The sequence below is a fragment of the Saprolegnia parasitica genome (assembly GCF_000151545.1).
Source record: "Saprolegnia parasitica CBS 223.65 unplaced genomic scaffold supercont2.25, whole genome shotgun sequence".
NCBI lineage: Eukaryota > Oomycota > Saprolegniomycetes > Saprolegniales > Saprolegniaceae > Saprolegnia > Saprolegnia parasitica.
In genome coordinates this window covers 350,408-368,064 of record NW_012156419.1, presented here as the reverse complement: position 1 = coordinate 368,064, position 17,657 = coordinate 350,408, and the positions used below count along the sequence as shown (strand labels likewise).

Genomic DNA, 17,657 nt, shown 5'->3' with positions numbered 1-17,657 from the left:
TAGACGCTGGCCTCACGAGCCGCCTTGGCGCGATCCAGCTGCAAAGCGCTTGGTCCTGCGCCCCATGGGTGAGTGCTAATTAATATGACCCCGGGGCACATCATTCGGATAAGCGTCTTTTTCATCCAGTTAAATGGGTGTGGCGACCCGGTGTACACACCGTCAAGGGTGGACATATTTGAGCCTCCGCCTCTGTAAATGACCTCACTTCGAGTTTCAAATTCTCCACAACTAAACATGCTACGAAGAAGATCAAACTGTCAAGGTGTTCCTCTTTGTCTTGGCTATCGATTTACAGTGCGTTTGGCATGCATAAAAGCTTTGCGTTCAATATTTTGACCGCCAAAAACGGTCGTCGATCTCTGTCGGTTTAAGGTGCGGACGACTGTATAACCCAAGCTTTTGGGAAACATGGGCAAACACATCTATAAATGAATATGCATGCACTCTTTAAAATGATATCGTAGGCACGCTATAGCGCGACGGGAAAAGAGGCAATAGGACTCCACTAGGAGCGCGGCGACACGAGAGAAATGGAGAATATACAATAGTGCGCATGTTAGTAGTGCTGCTCGCACTTGGGCTTCAGTACAATGCCGTAAACGTAATGTAGCTCATCTCATTGACGCGACCATTCATCAGGTGCCATCAATTGCATCATGGTCTTTGAAGCGTTCCAACTTTTCGACCGTAGCCCTTGCCAAACGCTAACACAAATATTCAATGACGTGAAGAAAGTCTTATCGGACTGCATGGACGTGTACGTACACTTCAGCGTGGTGCAGAGATCTTGCGCTACGGATCACAGATCGTCGTGGAAATATGACCATAAAGCCCGAACGCATCCAGATGTGCGTGACGAAATGCTTAATGTCCGCGAGTGCGAAGACATCGCCCAAGAGATACGGGCCTTTCGAGGCGGCCGCAACCAACCGCTCTATGACACCGGCAAACAAGGTCGGGAGCGCCTCTGCCGCGAGCTCCTTGCCGAGTGCGTTTTTTTTGTTACGTCTACTTCGTTAAACCACGGAATTTACCGACTCATCATATCACCGGACGCGGCGACGATCTCGTCGACGCGGTACGCACCCAGTGGGTTGGACGTTGGGTAGAGACCGGTAAGGTGGCCAATATACCGCGCCATGCCGTGCGACTGCGCAAAGACTTCTCCGTCGACAGTGAGCGTCGGGAGTTGCTGGAACGGCAGCGTCGGCTTGCGCGCCATAAATTCAGCGTAGCTGACCCGCTCGTCCTCGAACGGGATGTCGTGGAGGAAGAGCGCCAGGCGTGTCAGCTCGGCGCGGCCAGGCGAGTCAAAGTAGGTCAGTTTGAGTGTTGGGCGGGTCATGGGCAAAGCAACAATGGCGAGACGACGTGGCGATGGAAAGCATACCGAGGACGCGATTGGCTGAAATCCGATCTTTCTCGCGATGCCATGGGTGTACTTGACAACTTCTTTTTGTCTAAGCTTAGTGGATCGAGCTTTACGACTAGTAGCGAGGGTAAAAATATGAACAGACACAGTTGGATGCGGGAAATATCCGAGTTGGTGGTCCGTACGTAATGCTGCGCAGTGTCTTGTTCAGTGCATTAATTAATCAATGCTACTTGTAACGTTGGACGGGACATCAACCCAGGCATGCGCATTATTTTCCTCATCCAGCGACTGTTCTTTATCACAGCCGTATTGAGCGTGTTGACACTACGGTGCCTTGCGCTGGCGTAGCACTGCGTACATGTATGCGAAGTCTTTGTTATGAAGATAACGCGAAAGACGATCATATACATATATAAAGAACCATGTTTTGATGAACAGAGGCCGGCGCATCGACCAAAACGAAGATTGAAAGTGAAATCGCCTATACTTGCCAGAGTGCTAGACCACACAGCGGCAAACATTTCTATATATAGTGTGCTTATTTGATATACCAAAATACTGTATTATGATACAGGCCTCATCACACAGCGGTATCGCACTTTGCCTCCCTCGGCCACATGCAAAGCGCTCTTTAGCATGAACAAATAGAGATGGCGTCCTCGGCTCCCGCGATTTCGACTCATTTTCAACCGAAATTGCATGTCTAATTTCCTGAAAACCGACGCTCGTCAGTTCGAGTTTGGTGTGAGTGCCCAAGCAACGACGGCGCCCAACAAACTGGACGCACACTGGGCCGAGATGCATCGCCAACTGTTGCAGTCCAGGTTTATGGTCTTCAGAGCTTTGGAACCCCGCGATATCTCGTGAAGTATTTGGGCAATTCTGCCACCACCTCGAAAAATGGAAAATGAATTTGCGCGTGATTGCGCTACGTGCAGCGTCGGAAACGACATTTCTATCATTTAAGAAGTGTGTGGAGAGGTATACCCGGCTGCTACGTGGCCCTGGCGCGTCTGTGGACTGCTACTCGTCGTTGTGCTGAATGGTGCTCACACTATTTCAGCGGGGTCGTGAACCAAGTCTTGTGATTGGCAAAAACTATTGAGCCAATTAAAACATCCTTTCCTGATTGTGTTCCAAACGGATCCACAAGCACAAGAAGTGGCGTGGACGCGCGCGAACATCAAGAAGGTCCGGCGCGACGAGCGGCTGCATGAAGAGGCAGAGCGCGCTGCCTTCCGCGAGAAGCGCAAGTGGACCTCGACGTCGAGGGTGCCTTGCAACGACAGCCCTCACTAGCCTCACTAGCATCAACAATGACGTATAAGACCAAGCGGTTTCGCGATGAAATGACGAAATGGTTCGATTTGGGGTACTCGTAGAGAGCTAAAGAACCAGCGGGTCAATTCCAGTAGAGATATCTTGCAATACACCGCGCGATGCGATGAGCGCTCGCCTTTGAACTGGATATCGAATGGACCGGCGCACTGCAAAATGTGATGCGAAAGACATCAAGTGACCGAACGGGCTCTCGTAGAAAGCAACAGTATGTAGCTACAACGCGTTATCGGGCAGGACAACATACGCCGTAGCTTGTACTCGTTGTTTGGGTCATTGGAACACTGGTCCTTGACCAGACTTGGCAAAGACGTGGCGCTTGCGTGAATCCAAACTAATGTGGTAGACGCCCCGTGTCAAAGCTAACAAGCAACTGGATGTTCGACGACGGTGATCGTTTTTTTCTTTTGTCATTTGTGTCAAAATGCGCGTTGCACCGTGGTCAGCGCTTCACGAATAGATAACATAGCGCGACACGATTGTGTTGCAATGTCGTCTATTGCCGATACACCATTGTATTAGTACAAGGCTAGGTGTGCTTGTTGCAACGCGTTTGCTCAAGTTGCTTTAATCCAACATCGACGATACGATATGTGTTGTGGCGCTCATATCGGATACAAAACAAAAGTGTATTACGTGGCGTCTCGTCAGCACAGCGGTTACGGGTGTTGGATGTACCACGCCTGGACCTTGGGAAGGGCCGCGACGGCGTCCGCGATCGCCTGCCAGCGCGGGTAGCCGTCGCAAAGCGTTGTCGGAAGACCAACCATCTTGCCCGACTGCAGGTTCATGCGCATCACAAAGAGCTCGATATCAGCGAGCGAGAGCGTCTCGCCCAAGAGATACGGGCCCTTGGAAGCGGCCGCAACCAACCGTGCTTCGACACCGGCAAACAAGGCCGGAAGCGCCTCTGCCGCGAGCTCCTTCGCAATCGCAAGCTTCTTCTCAGTGTCCGACTCGTAAAAGTACGGTAGGAGTTTGCCCGTGATGTCGTCAGACGCGGCGAGGATCTCGTCGACGCGGTACGCACCGAGCGGGTTGGACGTTGGGTAGAGACCCGTGAGCGCGCCGACATAGCGCGCCATGCCATGGGACTGCGTAAAGACTTCACCGTCGACAGTGAGCGTCGGGAGCTGCTTGAACGGCAGCGTCGGCTTGCGCACGAGAAACGCATCGTAGCTGACGCGCTCGTCCTCGAACGGCACGTCGTTGAGGAAGAGCGCGAGGCGCGTGAGCTCGGCGCGGCCGGATGCGTCAAAGTAGGTGAGCTTCAGCGTCGGTTGGCTCATGGCGATGAAAATTGAAAAGTGAATTGGTGCCGGGAGCTGCTTTCGTTGTTCGAACACGACGTCGCGACGCGTAATCGAGCTAGTGGCGGTAGATTCGATCTTTGCCGCTCTCGGATTGGCGGAGAGATGGCGCATTGGTTCGAAACCAGCCAATCCAGCAAGCTCCCGGGCGTGTCAAAAACAGTGCAAATCGACGAGCTAACGTGTTCGGCAGTGTTCCAGCTGCTGTCGACTTGATGTTTGTATGCCACAGTGCACGGTGCTTGGCGGATTTGTCTCGAAGTCGTGATGAGGTAATCGATTTCCGCAATCTCAAGTGGAGACGAATAGACAAATGCGCTGCGCCTGACCTCGCAGTGCACATCATACGGATATACAGTATGCAAGTCATGAAGCCCGCGACCATCTCTGCTCGAAACTATTGTATCTCGTGTAAACGAGGTGAGATGCGGACGCTGGTTTTTGTACCTATTTCTATCGCGCGGCCATAGCGCGTCGAGTATGCTATTGCTAAAGGGATGGCGATGTGTGGCCCTCTGCTGCAGTGGACAGAGGGAGACAATTCGTGTAGATTTGGATGACTTTCTGGTCCACGAGAATATCGGTACTGCCGTGAAGCACTGGGTTCTTGGTGGCAGATAAAAAGTCGGAAGGGTGAAATGTTGCAACAGACACTGTTGGATGGGGAATTATCCAGGGGGCTCCGATACTGATTGCTGCGCAGTGTCTTGCTAGAGGAGTGAATGATCCATACCAATTGGTGCGTTTGCGAGGACTTCGAACCCACGCACTCGCATCCTTTTCTGCAGCCAGCAATTCGGACTTTTTTCTTGGGCTACGATGCATTGAGAAAGAGATGACAAAAACAAAGCTTTCACTGGCACCATTCAGATTTTCTGTCCGATTCGGGGTATGACTCTGCTTCCTCCGCAGCGACTTGTAGCTGCACAACAAAAAAGGGATAAGATGCGAGCACAGACACTGGTTTGGATCAGAATGCGTGGATTGATAATTGCTGCACAGTGCCTTGCTAAATAGAGATGTTTGCTGTACCGTAGGAAATTTTGGTCATGGCATCGAACCCAGCCATGCGCGGCCCTTTTATTGTTTCCTGCTAGAGACCATCATTGTATTAATACTGCCGGTCGGCGTCGCATCGAGAAACACCGCGACCGGCTCCCACGAGGGCATCGAGAGGACGTGCGTAAGAAGAACATCCGAAAGGTTGCGTACTACGGACAGACACACGCCGTTGACGCGAGGCTTCGTGGAGGCAGGCGCCGTCTCGTCGTCGTCGTCCAAGATGCCGGGTGTACGGCCTGAGAGGGCATGCTGCACCGCGCGGACTTTCGCCTTTAGTGGCCGTTGCGAGTGCATTGGCGACCGCTGTCGCGTGCTCTTGCGCAGCCATTGCGTGATCGCTTTGGAGCCAAGCGATGGCCATCGCGAGAGCGGTGCGTCGAGCGCTGCAACATCGGCGATCGTTGTGGCCATCGCTTGTAGCTCGTGGCCGACGTCTCCGAGCGTCGCATCGCCTTGACTGCCCATGATGACCCCCTTGCCTGCCGGTGCATTGATGCCATGCGTCGTGGTCATCGTCGTCTTGGCCTCTTGGTCGCGGAGGCAAATCATGAAAAATTATCTCAGTGCGCCTCTGATTGGCTTGATGTTTCTAAGCGTCGCGATCGGATTGGTTTAAAATCAAACCGAGCGGTGACAGGGCAGCTGTCCACGTGCTCGGGCAGCAAGCAGCGACAAGGCGACAGGCGTGTTCGACGGGCGCCACCGACGTTCGCTACATGCTGCTGGGCGTCGGCTGCACGCTGCCATGGATGCGCCACGAGAGGTCCTCACGGCGACACCGATCACGACGCAGCCAACGGCGACACGGTGGCACCACTGCAACCCGGTGACGACACCCGCCTGCACGCGGCCAGGCGAGTGGTTTCGGCGTGGTAGGCTCTGCACAGTGAGAGCCATCGTGCGGCCAGCCGTCGATGGTCGCGGCAGCCGACCACCTTCAACCTGACAGAGCGCTCGATTCGGTGGCGCCGCCCCATGCAGCGAGGAGTCGACAGTCAGGAGCGCAGCCATTGTCGCCAGCTACAACGTCCGAGATGGCGATGTACAGTACAGTTCACGACGTCGATCACGTCGGCGTTCTCGTTGTAGCGTAGCAGAGGTTCCCGCGTCCGCTAGCAGCTCCACGACATGCACAATATGCACACGGCCATGGGGGAAGCGTGGCGACAGTTAGAAGAGTCCTCATCCTGGACCGCATCGAGAGTCAATCAATGCAGGCCAGTCCTTTCGAGGCCCTTGCCAGCACGTGTTGGGTATCTCTCGGTGACAACGACTGCGATGCTGGTATCTTTTGCCACATCTTTCTGTACACGCTTCTTGACGGGTGCTACCTTGACGGACGGGCGGTTCGACCGTGTCATGTGATGGTCGACCGATGCATGTGCTGTATTGGTGCTCGTGGTGCGAAGCTCGCGATCGATGGCGCTCGAGTCCAGCGGTAGCATGGGTCGGTGTGGACAGCGCGGTCGTTTCTGAACACGAAGCTCGGATCTGGTCACCCTAACCCTGGAGTTCTGGACGCGGATTTGCCAAGTGGACCAAGGCGGCGCCATCCAGTCGCTAGAGTGCGAGCTCGAGCGAACCCTGTGCCCGCGTCGACAAACGGGACGCGAGTTCTCGACGGCGCGATAATGGGGTCGAACCATACCCTTGGAGTTGTCCAATAGTACTACTGTGCGAAGCTCTTCCTGCCATTTTGCTATTGATAAATCGACTGATTGATTAATTGATTGATACGGAGAACAAGAACCAATTCTACGCATCGTTTCGACTTGGGCTTTCAAGCACGATGATGCTGCCGTTGCGTTCGTAGCGGTACTTGACGTGTTGAATCGGAGACGCGGGGTTGAACAGATCCAGTAGCGGCGGCAGCGCGATCGAGATGCCGCGGCAGGTGGCGAGGGCGCGGTCGACGTGCTCATAGGTGGCGCGGCACAGATTGCTGTCGTCGATGTCGATGGCGACGCCGACGGGACTCACCGTGTGCGAAAGAGCAGTCGCAAGCGCCGCGACACGCTCGTCACCGAGGTACGACTCGTTGATGGTCATGCGTCGGAGGCCCCGGCGAATCCAGTCGCAGAGCGAGACGAGCATCGCCTTAAAGCACGTGCAGCTCAGCAAGCAAAACTGCAACGAAAGGCTCTCAAGAACGCATGTGGGTGGGACGTGGGCGGCAAAGGCACTCCACGAGTCGAAGCGAGTGCTGTCGAGAACGAGGTGCCGCAGCGACGAGGGCAACAGACTTGCTAGCGTCGTACTACTCGGCGCGTAGATGCCGTCTTGGAGTTCGAGGAACGTCAGGGCTGGGAACGTGGAAAGGATGCGGACGAGCGGGCGCAGCTCCATCTCGTTGCAGACAACGCGCAGCGAGGACAGCTTGGTGCGATTGAGACGCTCCAGAAACGACATCAACGCTGCCCTGTCGGCCTCGTGCACCATGATGTCTAGCTGCGTCAGGCGCTCGAACAATGGTGCGACGGCGACGAGGGGTGCGACAACGCCGGGCACGCGACTGTGCAGTACAAGACGCTCGAGCGACGTGGTCTTGGAGAGCATTGGCGCCAGCGCGGCGCTGACCGCGGCGCGGCGATCGATGTGGTGGTACTTGATCGTCAAGGACGTGGCGTGCGTCGACTGTAGCCATCGGCCCAAGGCCATGAGAGCGCTCGCGTCGGTCTCGAAGCACGACGTTGTGATCGACGCGACGCGGTGCGCGGGCGTCGTAACGGCCTCGAGGACCGCCGTGTCATGCGGCAGATTGACGTCTGTCAGGTGAATGCACTGGCGCAAGATCGCACAGCGGCGCGCGGTCCCATGGATCCCGATGGCACCTGTGTGTATAGTGCGTGAGCTTGGCGCTCCACAGCTGAAGCCACGCCAAGGCGTCGACATCGGGCGGCAATCCGTCGCTGCTGTCGGAGCCGGCGGCCGCGGGAATGACCGGCATCGCGTCGCGCACAAGAGCGGTAGCCGCGGGTGTGAGCTCGTCCAGATACAGCCGAGGCCACATGCGGCTCCTGGCGCGCTGCTCGCAGTTCACAGGAATTCGCGTCATGCGCAGCGGGTGCTCGAGCAGCTCGAGCAGCGCGGCCAGCGGCGGGCTGCGCGCAGAGGCTGGCAGCGCCGATAGAAAGGCATGGACAGCGCTTGGCGTTGCGATGCACTGGACGATGCTCATGACCACGTGGTCCAGGTGCAGGACCGTTGGTGAGGCCACGGTCGGGCGCTTGCTCATCGACTTCTTGGTGCGGTGTGGTCGGCCAATCGCGTTGGACACGATGCTATCTTAGGGTGCTGTATCTGAACGCACGCAACTCGACGCACGTAACTCAATCTCAATCTCAAAACCAAGGTAATTTTGCTCAAGACGCCTTCCCACCGGGCCGACCGTGACGAACATATCCTCATGTGCATGAATTCCAGCACGAGCTGCAAGGGTCGACTCTACCGGTTGTTTAAAACAACCTCGTCGCCGATGCCACGGCTCTGACAAAAATCTCGAGGTTGGTGCAGGTCGTAGGCAGCGAGTGCGATCGGAAAGCCGCCAACGGCAGTCGTATGGACGCTGAGCGCTGTATTAACGTTGACCGACGTGAGCCCCGGCGACATGGCAATGGCCTTGGCCAAGCTGTCGCCGCCATGCAAGCTTTTGCACTTAAGGTCGAGCGCCTTCGCGTGCGGCTGTTGAAGCCACTCGATGATGCGCCTATCGCCGAACGCTCCACGAGTGTCCAAATGAAGCGAGCGGAGACGATGTGCTGGCGTCGTGGCAGTCTTTTGATAGTCTTCTTCTCTCTTCTGATCCTCAAAGGGCACCCAAGTAAACGTAGCTGCTTGCACGTGGACGCAGCGAGCGAGGGCAGCGGAGATCGTCTTGTCTATCGGCGGGTTGTGCATGTAAAATCGACCGACGTGACCCTGGTAGCTTACTTCTGGGTAGTCGCGAGAAAGATCGCGCAGGTTTGTTTGCCCGTACCCAGCGTACACGCTTGAGAGCGTGAGCTGCGGCACCTGCCCGAGCGCATACAGGAGCCCACGCAGCGTCACTGCACCGCGATCTGACGCCCGCCACACCGACCGGCCGTTCAAGCAGACCAACGCAAAGGCAGGAATCGCCTTGAGAGCGATATTCAAATGCGCATCTGCAAGCGAGATGACGGAGAAGCACAGCATGTCCACGAGCCCATCGAGCTCCTTGAGGCTCTGGAACGCAGGTGAGAGATGTGCGAACCACCCCCGATGGGCGCTCGAAGCAGCCGGTCCGTTCGCCAAGGCAATATCAAGCACTCTCGATACTTCAGTAGGGCATTGATTCAAATTGTGATATTTGTATAGAACAATGGTACCCTCGGCTCCGGTCGGACGTTGGCTGGAGGCTTACGAAGTGGCCAACATCCCACCCGCGCTATGCCGTGTGACTGCGCACATACTTTGCTATTGTCAGTCTGCGTGGGGGTTGCTGACGGCGGCGGTGCCTTGCGCGCCACAAGCACGTCATGACAAGTGCTCGTTTTCAAGCGAGGTATCGTGGGGAAGAGCGCAAGGTGCGTGATTTTGATGCAGTCAGTGTTGTGGTATCCTATATGCAGTCCATACGATGTTCGTTGGCAACACATTGGCGCTTTGAACGAAGACATGAGTTGACACGGACCGAAGTAAAGTGCTGGCTACTAGTACACAATAATGGTGTCACGTGCCTTTTGCTGCAGTAAACAATTAAAAAATGAAAACTTAAACAGACACCACGGTTTTGTGAGCACATGCCCCAATGCACGAAGCAAGTGTTGATCACGAGTTAAGGGTTGCTGTATTGGTGCCTTGTTCGATGTGCAGGACTTAAAATACAATCAAACGGTTGGTCGTCACTTCGAACCTCGATGCCTCGTCGAAAATTAACGCATGGTGCAACTGGTTGTCACCCTTTTCGCCCTTAAAGGCCCTTGATTAAATTAAAAGTAGGCAGAGGTATGCAAAATTTCATTACAACAAGAACTCCTGCGAGGTTTGGTAGGCCATCTCAACCCCGAGGGTTGCCAAGGGGAGCGCTCGACACTTGCGGTGGCTTCTGTCAGCGACAAATTTTACCTCACAAGCTAAGATGCAGCCACGGGAAAGTTCAAACTTGACCAAGGAAATGGGCATGGACTTGTCGATCTCGGCGTGGAATGGACATCACCGTCCATCAAATTGCTGGGCATGGGCGTACGCAACCTGTTCATTCGCGCCTCTGCGAGTGGGTAGGCTCAACCCGAGCCCATCGCGTCGACAATGACAACCCCAATGGGAGGCAAAATGTACCGAACGGTGGCCCACAGCAAAAATTCATCTGCGATTCGCTCCAATATGGTTCATAACATGTTCAGGTTCACAGCTTGTATTGCAGTTGAATGATGTCCATGAACGCGTGGAAGCGATCGTTTATTCCTTCTTGTGCGCAGCGGCCCACGCTTCGATCCTTGGGTGGGCACTGACGACATCCGCAATCGCACTCCAACGCACGTACGGCGCAAGGATCGAAGGCGCAATCCCATCGAGGTACCCTTGCGTCAAGAAGATTCGCGAGCAGTAGAGCTCAATGTCGGCGATCGATAGGGTATCGCCGAGAACATACGTGCCTGACACAGGCAGTCGCGCTTCAATGCACGCGAGGAGCGTCGGCAGTGTCGCTTTGCTCAGTGCCTCGCGCATCGCGAGCCGTTTGGCGTTGTCCGGCTCCTTGAACGACGGCATGAAGAGGTTGACGAGGTCGAGGCACGCGGCGAGGATCTCGTCCACGCGGAACGCCGCCAGTGGATCGCCCGGATACAAACCACCGAGACACCCTACGTAGCGCGCCATGGGGAAGGACTGCGCGAGCACTTCGCCGTTGATCGTGAGCGTCGGGATCTGGTGGAACGGCAACGACGGCTTGAGCGCGACGAACGATGCCCAGCTCAAGCGCTCGTCTTCAAAAGGGATGTTGGCGACATGAAGTGCGAGGCGCGTGAGCTCGGCACGGCCAAAACTGTCAAGATACGTCACTTTCAAGGTCGGGTACGTCATGGCGGTGCAATCTCTGATTGAGCCATCGAAAAAAGATAGCAAATATCGAAGCGACAAGTCCAGTTAGCTCCTCCGTCGTCAACGGACGCAATTGGAAGCGTGCCGAGCTCATTGAGCGCGTCGAACGAATCTTACCGTGCCGATTGCTTTACAGTAGTCTCGCTTGAGTATTGCGTGAGGTCCAATAATCAAACCCTTTTCAAGCAAAACATGCCACTTTGCACCGATACAGAATGTTGCACTAGACCAAACGAGTTGAATAATACACTGTTGTTGTCGTGTATAAAGTGCATGCATAAAATCATGCTCAATACGAGAAATTTGTGAAATCGACATCTCGAGACGTGGAAATCATGAACTAACAGAAAAAATCGGGCGGCTCGAGAAGTATTGCATTATTGGGCTGCCGTGGCCCGCTGCTGCCAGCTCTGCACTTTAGGATGCTTGGCGACGGCGGCCGCGATTTCAGACCACGCAGCGTGGTCGTCGCAGAGCGTCGTGGGCACGCCTTCGAACCAGCCCGACGTAAAGAGGTCGCGGGTCAAGTAGAGCTCCAAGTCGGCGAGCGAGAGTGCGTGGCCAAGCACAAAGTCTCCGATCGGCGCCTTTGTCGACGCGACGCGCGCTTCCAAGGCTGCGCACATGGGCTGCACCTTGCGCTCTGTCAGCTCCTGGCGCATCGCGAGCCGTTTCGCCTTGTCCGGCTCCCGCAGCGTGGGCACGAGGACGTCAAAGATGTCTTTGGCATGCTCGAGGATCTCGTCCACCTGCAACGCTGCGATTGGGTCCGTCGGGTACAGACCCGAGCGCGCGCCGGCGAAGCGAGCAATCGCACTCGACTGCGCAAAGGCTTTGCCATCGACCGTCAAGATCGGGAGCTGGCCAAACGGCAGCGATGGCTTGAGCGCAGCGAACGCCCCGCGGGAGATACGCTCGTCCTCAAAGGCAATGTCGCCAATGTGAAAGGCAAGACGCGCGATCTCGGCTCGCCCCGCGAGGTTGAAGTACGTGAGCTTGATGGTCTGCGGTACGGCCATCGTCGTTCTCGCTGCCTTTTTTGTGTGGCCTGTTTGTGATCGCGTGTGATAGGTAGAATTTGGACCAATCATGGAGCGTTTTAGGTTGAAGTTGGACCAAGATTGAAGAGTGGATGTCAATATGATGGCCGACGTTCCGACTGGTCGCGTCAAATCAATTCAACGGCTTTTTGTCCAATAAAAGAGAGCAATCAATCGGAATCATTGACGAGGTCTCGACGGTGTCGACCAGTTTGGCAGGTTGTTGTTGTTAAAGTGGGTCGTCTATTACAATAGATAAAACTATGCTAAATAAAATTGTCAGACTTGCCTCGTTGTGTACACTCGCTTTACGCGGTCACGGTCCCATTGGGCGTGACCTTGCCGACTACGCTCTCAGGCTCCCTCTACTCGACGCCCAAGACGGCGTCCAACATGCACGAAGCCGCGCTCCGCTACCTCTGGCCCGTGCTCGGCGCCTGCGTCTGACTCAACGTCTGGCGAGTCCGGAACGACCGCGTCTTTCGCGCGGACCTACCACTACCAAGTCCATGGACGATTGCCGCCGTCAAGGCGGCACGAGTCGCTCAACTGCACTTGCACCACAGCCTCGTACAAGAGCCCGAGCAGCCTGCTCTTCGTCGGCTTCTCCGGCTCTTCGCCCACCTCGAGTGGCCGCGACGTCACCTCGTCCCGCGAATCGCGCTCCTGTCTCCGCATCCCTAAATCAAGTTCCTCAACCGTGCTCCACACGTCCTTGATGAAGTCGCTGTCCACGAGGAAGTGGCGGTACGTCTCGTGCTCGGGGCACAAGAGGCACGCTTGGTCGGCCCTGTCGAGCCAGTGCAAATGGGCGCGAAACTTGACAGCGCGGAGCAAAACTTGGTAGACGAAGTCGGCGTACTAGGGTAAGATGGCGTCGGGTAGTCGGAGCTCAGCTGCGGAGGCTACGAGCACTTGCTCATGACGGGTTTGTGGCGTGCAAGGCACCGCCGCCGCCAGCAACCCCCACGCAGACTGAAAATAGCAAAGTATTTGCGCAGTCGCACGGCATGGCGCGGTATATTGGCCACCTTACCGGTCTCTACCCAACGTCCAACCCACTGGGTGCGTACCGCGTCGACGAGATCGTCGCCGCGTCCGGTGATATGATGAGTCGGTAAATTCCGTGGTTTAACGAAGTAGACGTAACAAAAAAAACCGCACTCGGCAAGGAGCTCGCGGCAGAGGCGCTCCCGACCTTGTTTGCCGGTGTCATAGAGCGGTTGGTTGCGGCCGCCTCGAAAGGCCCGTATCTCTTGGGCGATGTCTTCGCACTCGCGGACATTAAGCATTTCGTCACGCACATCTGGATGCGTTCGGGCTTTATGGTCATATTTCCACGACGATCTGTGATCCGTAGCGCAAGATCTCTGCACCACGCTGAAGTGTACGTACACGTCCATGCAGTCCGATAAGACTTTCTTCACGTCATTGAATATTTGTGTTAGCGTTTGGCAAGGGCTACGGTCGAAAAGTTGGAACGCTTCAAAGACCATGATGCAATTGATGGCACCTGATGAATGGTCGCGTCAATGAGATGAGCTACATTACGTTTACGGCATTGTACTGAAGCCCAAGTGCGAGCAGCACTACTAACATGCGCACTATTGTATATTCTCCATTTCTCTCGTGTCGCCGCGCTCCTAGTGGAGTCCTATTGCCTCTTTTCCCGTCGCGCTATAGCGTGCCTACGATATCATTTTAAAGAGTGCATGCATATTCATTTATAGATGTGTTTGCCCATGTTTCCCAAAAGCTTGGGTTATACAGTCGTCCGCACCTTAAACCGACAGAGATCGACGACCGTTTTTGGCGGTCAAAATATTGAACGCAAAGCTTTTATGCATGCCAAACGCACTGTAAATCGATAGTCAAGACAAAGAGGAACACCTTGACAGTTTGATCTTCTTCGTAGCATGTTTAGTTGTGGAGAATTTGAAACTCGAAGTGAGGTCATTTACAGAGGCGGAGGCTCAAATATGTCCACCCTGACGGTGTGTACACCGGGTCGCCACACCCATTAACTGGATGAAAAGACGCTATCCGAATGATGTGCCCCGGGTCATAGTTATTAGCACTCAGCCATGGGGCGCAGGACCAAGCGCTTTGCAGCTGGATCGCGCCAAGGCGGCTCGTGAGGCCAAGCGTCAAGCACTTGCGCTAGGCGGCGTCACCGAACTGGACTGCCAAGAGAGCGACAGCAGCGAAGAAGAAGGCGACCGCGCTCACGAGCCTTGCCGAATGGTACTCGTACGTCCTTTGATCCACCCTTTGGTACCAACTGACGAATTCCATTAGGAAGAGCCGCATGTGTATGAAGTCGACTTGGATAACGATAACGAGATCAATCTTTGGAGCGAGCTCGATGCGTGGGGCGATGCTGTGCAGCCAGACCTTGGCGCAACGTATGCAGCACGAAAACGGGGCGCCCAAAGGCCTTCTCACGATCCTCCGCGAGCGCGAGATACTCGGCCCTTCGGAGACGATTCGCGGACATTGCAGGAAGACGCCCTGTGCGACTGAAGAACCGTATTCTTGCTGCGCGGTCAACTTACTCGACCACCAACCCGACTTTGCCGCTCAGAAGTCGATGCTTGAAGAGGTCTTTAAAGGTAGCGGTCTCCCCAAGTTCCATCTCGAGTTCAACCCGATCGAAAATTATTGGGGCAGCGCCAAGGTCTACTGCTGCCAGCACTGCGACTACACGTTCAAGAGCCTTCACGAAACGATTCCATCGGCTCTCGCTCAAGTCCCTCTGCAGCATGTTCAGCGCTTCGAGCGGCGTTGTCATCGCTACATGCAGGTGTACGCAGCAGGGCTTCCACCGCATCTCGCAGAGTTTGCCGTCAAGAAGTACAAATCCCATCGCTCCATTCTGTCGGTGTTCCTTATGGAACGCATGGAGGCCGAATTTGCAGCTAAAAAGACCCAGAAACCAACGTATATTTGCCCTCTTTTCTTCTCTTGTGCGTTCTTCAGCTCTCTGCGGTGTCAAAATGACGCTAGGAAGGTTTTACGTATTGAAAATTTTCCGACCAAATTTGTCCACTTTGACTGAAATTGTCGGGTTAAGCTGCGGGCCACTATAGACATAAATCCATGTCGAATAGTTGATTGTAGACGTCATGGGCCATGTCCTTGTCGACGCTAGAAAGATTGCGAGGCATCGAATAGTCTTTTGGATCAATTGTGGACGTCACTGACTGGATTCACTCGACTAGGAGAAGAAAAATAAGGTCGCTGGCTGTAAAGAAAAAGTGCAGCGCATACCAAGGTTCGATGTCCGGACCAATGTTTTGTCTGGTACTCAAAAACTGCAAGACGACGCAGGCATTGTGCAGCAATTATCATCACGTAACGAAACTCCATCACAGTCAACTGATTCAACCAGTGCCTGTACAACATTTTGCTGCTCGCACTACCGTAGCTGCAGCGCGTACTGTGCAGCCAATCTACTTGACGCCAAGCGGTACTCAACAGTGGTCGTGCTACCCTTGTGCACCATTCACCTTCAACTTGCATCATCTCAAAGAGAGGAGCCTGTGCCCTGATACTAATAACGTTATGGTACGTACAAAAGTAGTGCAACTGCAAACGGCCATCGTCCCAAGCGACAAGCATCCATCGACCTCTGTACAAAACAAACAAGAAAAATGGATATTCACAGGTTTGCATGCATTACTTGGCGTGCGCCGCTTCCCACTCGAGCACCTTGGGGTGGGCCGCAACCGCGTCGGCGATCGCGTTCCAGCGCGCATATGCGTCCAGAATCGTCGTCGGAATGCCGTCGAGCCAGCCCGACGCCATCATCTTGCGCGCGCCGTAGAGCTCGAGGTCCGCGATCGAGAGCTGGTCGCCGAGAAAGTACGTGCCCGTCACAGGCAGACGCGCCTCGATGCACGCAAAGTGCTCCGGAAGCGGCCCCGCGGCGGCTTCTTCACGCAGCGCGAGGCGCTTGGCCGGGTCCTGTTCGCGGAACGACGGCATGAGCTTGGCGAGCGTATCGTCCGAGGCCGCGAGGAGCTCGTCGACGCGGAAGGCCTCAAGCGCGTCGGTCGGGTACAGACCCGAGAGGCGGCCGGCGTAGCGCGCCATCGCGTGCGACTGGGCCATGACGACGCCGTCGACCGTGAGCGTCGGCACCTGCTTGAACGGCAGCGTCGGCTTGACCGCGCCAAACTGCTCGCGCGTGAGGCGCTCGTCCTCGAACGGGACGCCACCCGCGTGCAGCGCCAGGCGCACGAGCTCGGCGCGGCCCGTCATGTCAAAGTACGTCAGCTTCAACGTGGGCAAGGTCATACTGCTGGTTCTTGTTCGTGGGGTAAAAACAAATGTGCGCTCACGAAAGGCGCGCGCCGCCGACGATGAGCGATCGCCGGTGATTGAGTGATCACGTCGTGACCTCTAAGACGATCTTTGCGTTGACGCGGCGTGTGGTGGCCGTGATCCCACCCGAAACCAGCTGCTGGGACCTGTACGGCAGGCAGCGTCGAACGTCGCCGACTTCGGCGCGATCGACCAAGTCCGACGGCGGTCATGGGCATACCAATCAGTATCATGGATCGTTCTAGGGTATAACAGATCGGTGTGTTTTGAGCTCTAGTCCTCGGTCAGTCATGTTGCGAAAAAATCGAATTGGATTTGGTTGCCGAGGCAGAGTGCGTTGCTCTGGACGACAGACACCACCTCGGTGGCCGAGGCTTGGTCACACGCGTCGTCACCACGTGATCACGCGTCGCCACAGCACGTTGGCGCCAGCGTCAACCGATTCTCAACCGCAACCTCAACGATTACCAACGGTCGTGGCGCATCCGTACGCGAAATCGAACGGTTGTCCCACGTCGCGCAGCCCTCGTGCATGGCCACGCAAGCCACAAGACGTTGGCCGGGCACGACGTACAGTACCGGTACTGTGGGCCCCGTCCTGAAAGCAAACGACTGGGCGAGCGCTCAATTGGCCAAAAGGATTTGCAATGTCGCACCAATGGCATCGCGAGAAAGATCGGATTTCAGCCAATCGCATCCTCGCTATGCTTTCCATCGCCACGTCGTCTCGCCATTGTTGCTTTGCCCATGACCCGCCCAACGCTCAAACTGACCTACTTTGACTCGCCTGGCGCTCTTCCTCCACGACATCCGTTACTTGTGGCGGCAGTGACAGGTCCTTATATTTGATTGGCGCCAATGTTGTTGCTGCGAGTTGCGGCAATGGCATCTCGAGAAAAAAGATTGCTTTTCAGCCAATGGCATCATCCACTGTCCCATGCGTACTCGTCCAAATCCAACCTGCCGCCCGACAGCTCGATGCGACCGCTCTTCTCGTGCACTATCGATGGCCACATTTTTGGCCAGTCGCTCGACGCGGTGGGCTGGCTCTGTACCGACGTCGAAACGCGCTTGACGCCAACCGCGTCGCTACGATCCACGCCAAGAATCTCGTTCACTCATCGCTCTTGAAGCGCTTAATGC

At 55.4% G+C, this 17,657-nt stretch overlaps 3 protein-coding genes across 3 annotated transcripts; all 3 read right to left on the bottom strand.

The window, feature by feature from the left end:
• Positions 1-1,033: 1,033 nt before the first annotated feature.
• On the bottom strand, positions 1,034-1,348 carry SPRG_20280 (hypothetical protein; the record flags this gene model as incomplete). Its single annotated transcript, XM_012345871.1, has 1 exon — positions 1,034-1,348. The coding sequence occupies one exon, from the start codon at positions 1,346-1,348 to the stop codon at positions 1,034-1,036; it is 315 nt and encodes a 104-aa protein (XP_012201261.1).
• Positions 1,349-11,525: 10,177 nt separating this feature from the next.
• Positions 11,526-12,167, bottom strand: SPRG_20278 (hypothetical protein; the record flags this gene model as incomplete). Its single annotated transcript, XM_012345870.1, has 1 exon — positions 11,526-12,167. The coding sequence occupies one exon, from the start codon at positions 12,165-12,167 to the stop codon at positions 11,526-11,528; it is 642 nt and encodes a 213-aa protein (XP_012201260.1).
• Positions 12,168-15,866: 3,699 nt separating this feature from the next.
• On the bottom strand, positions 15,867-16,487 carry SPRG_20277 (hypothetical protein; the record flags this gene model as incomplete). Its single annotated transcript, XM_012345869.1, has 1 exon — positions 15,867-16,487. One exon carries the CDS (start codon positions 16,485-16,487, stop codon positions 15,867-15,869), a length of 621 nt encoding a protein of 206 aa, XP_012201259.1.
• Between the last annotated feature and the right edge of the window lie 1,170 nt (positions 16,488-17,657).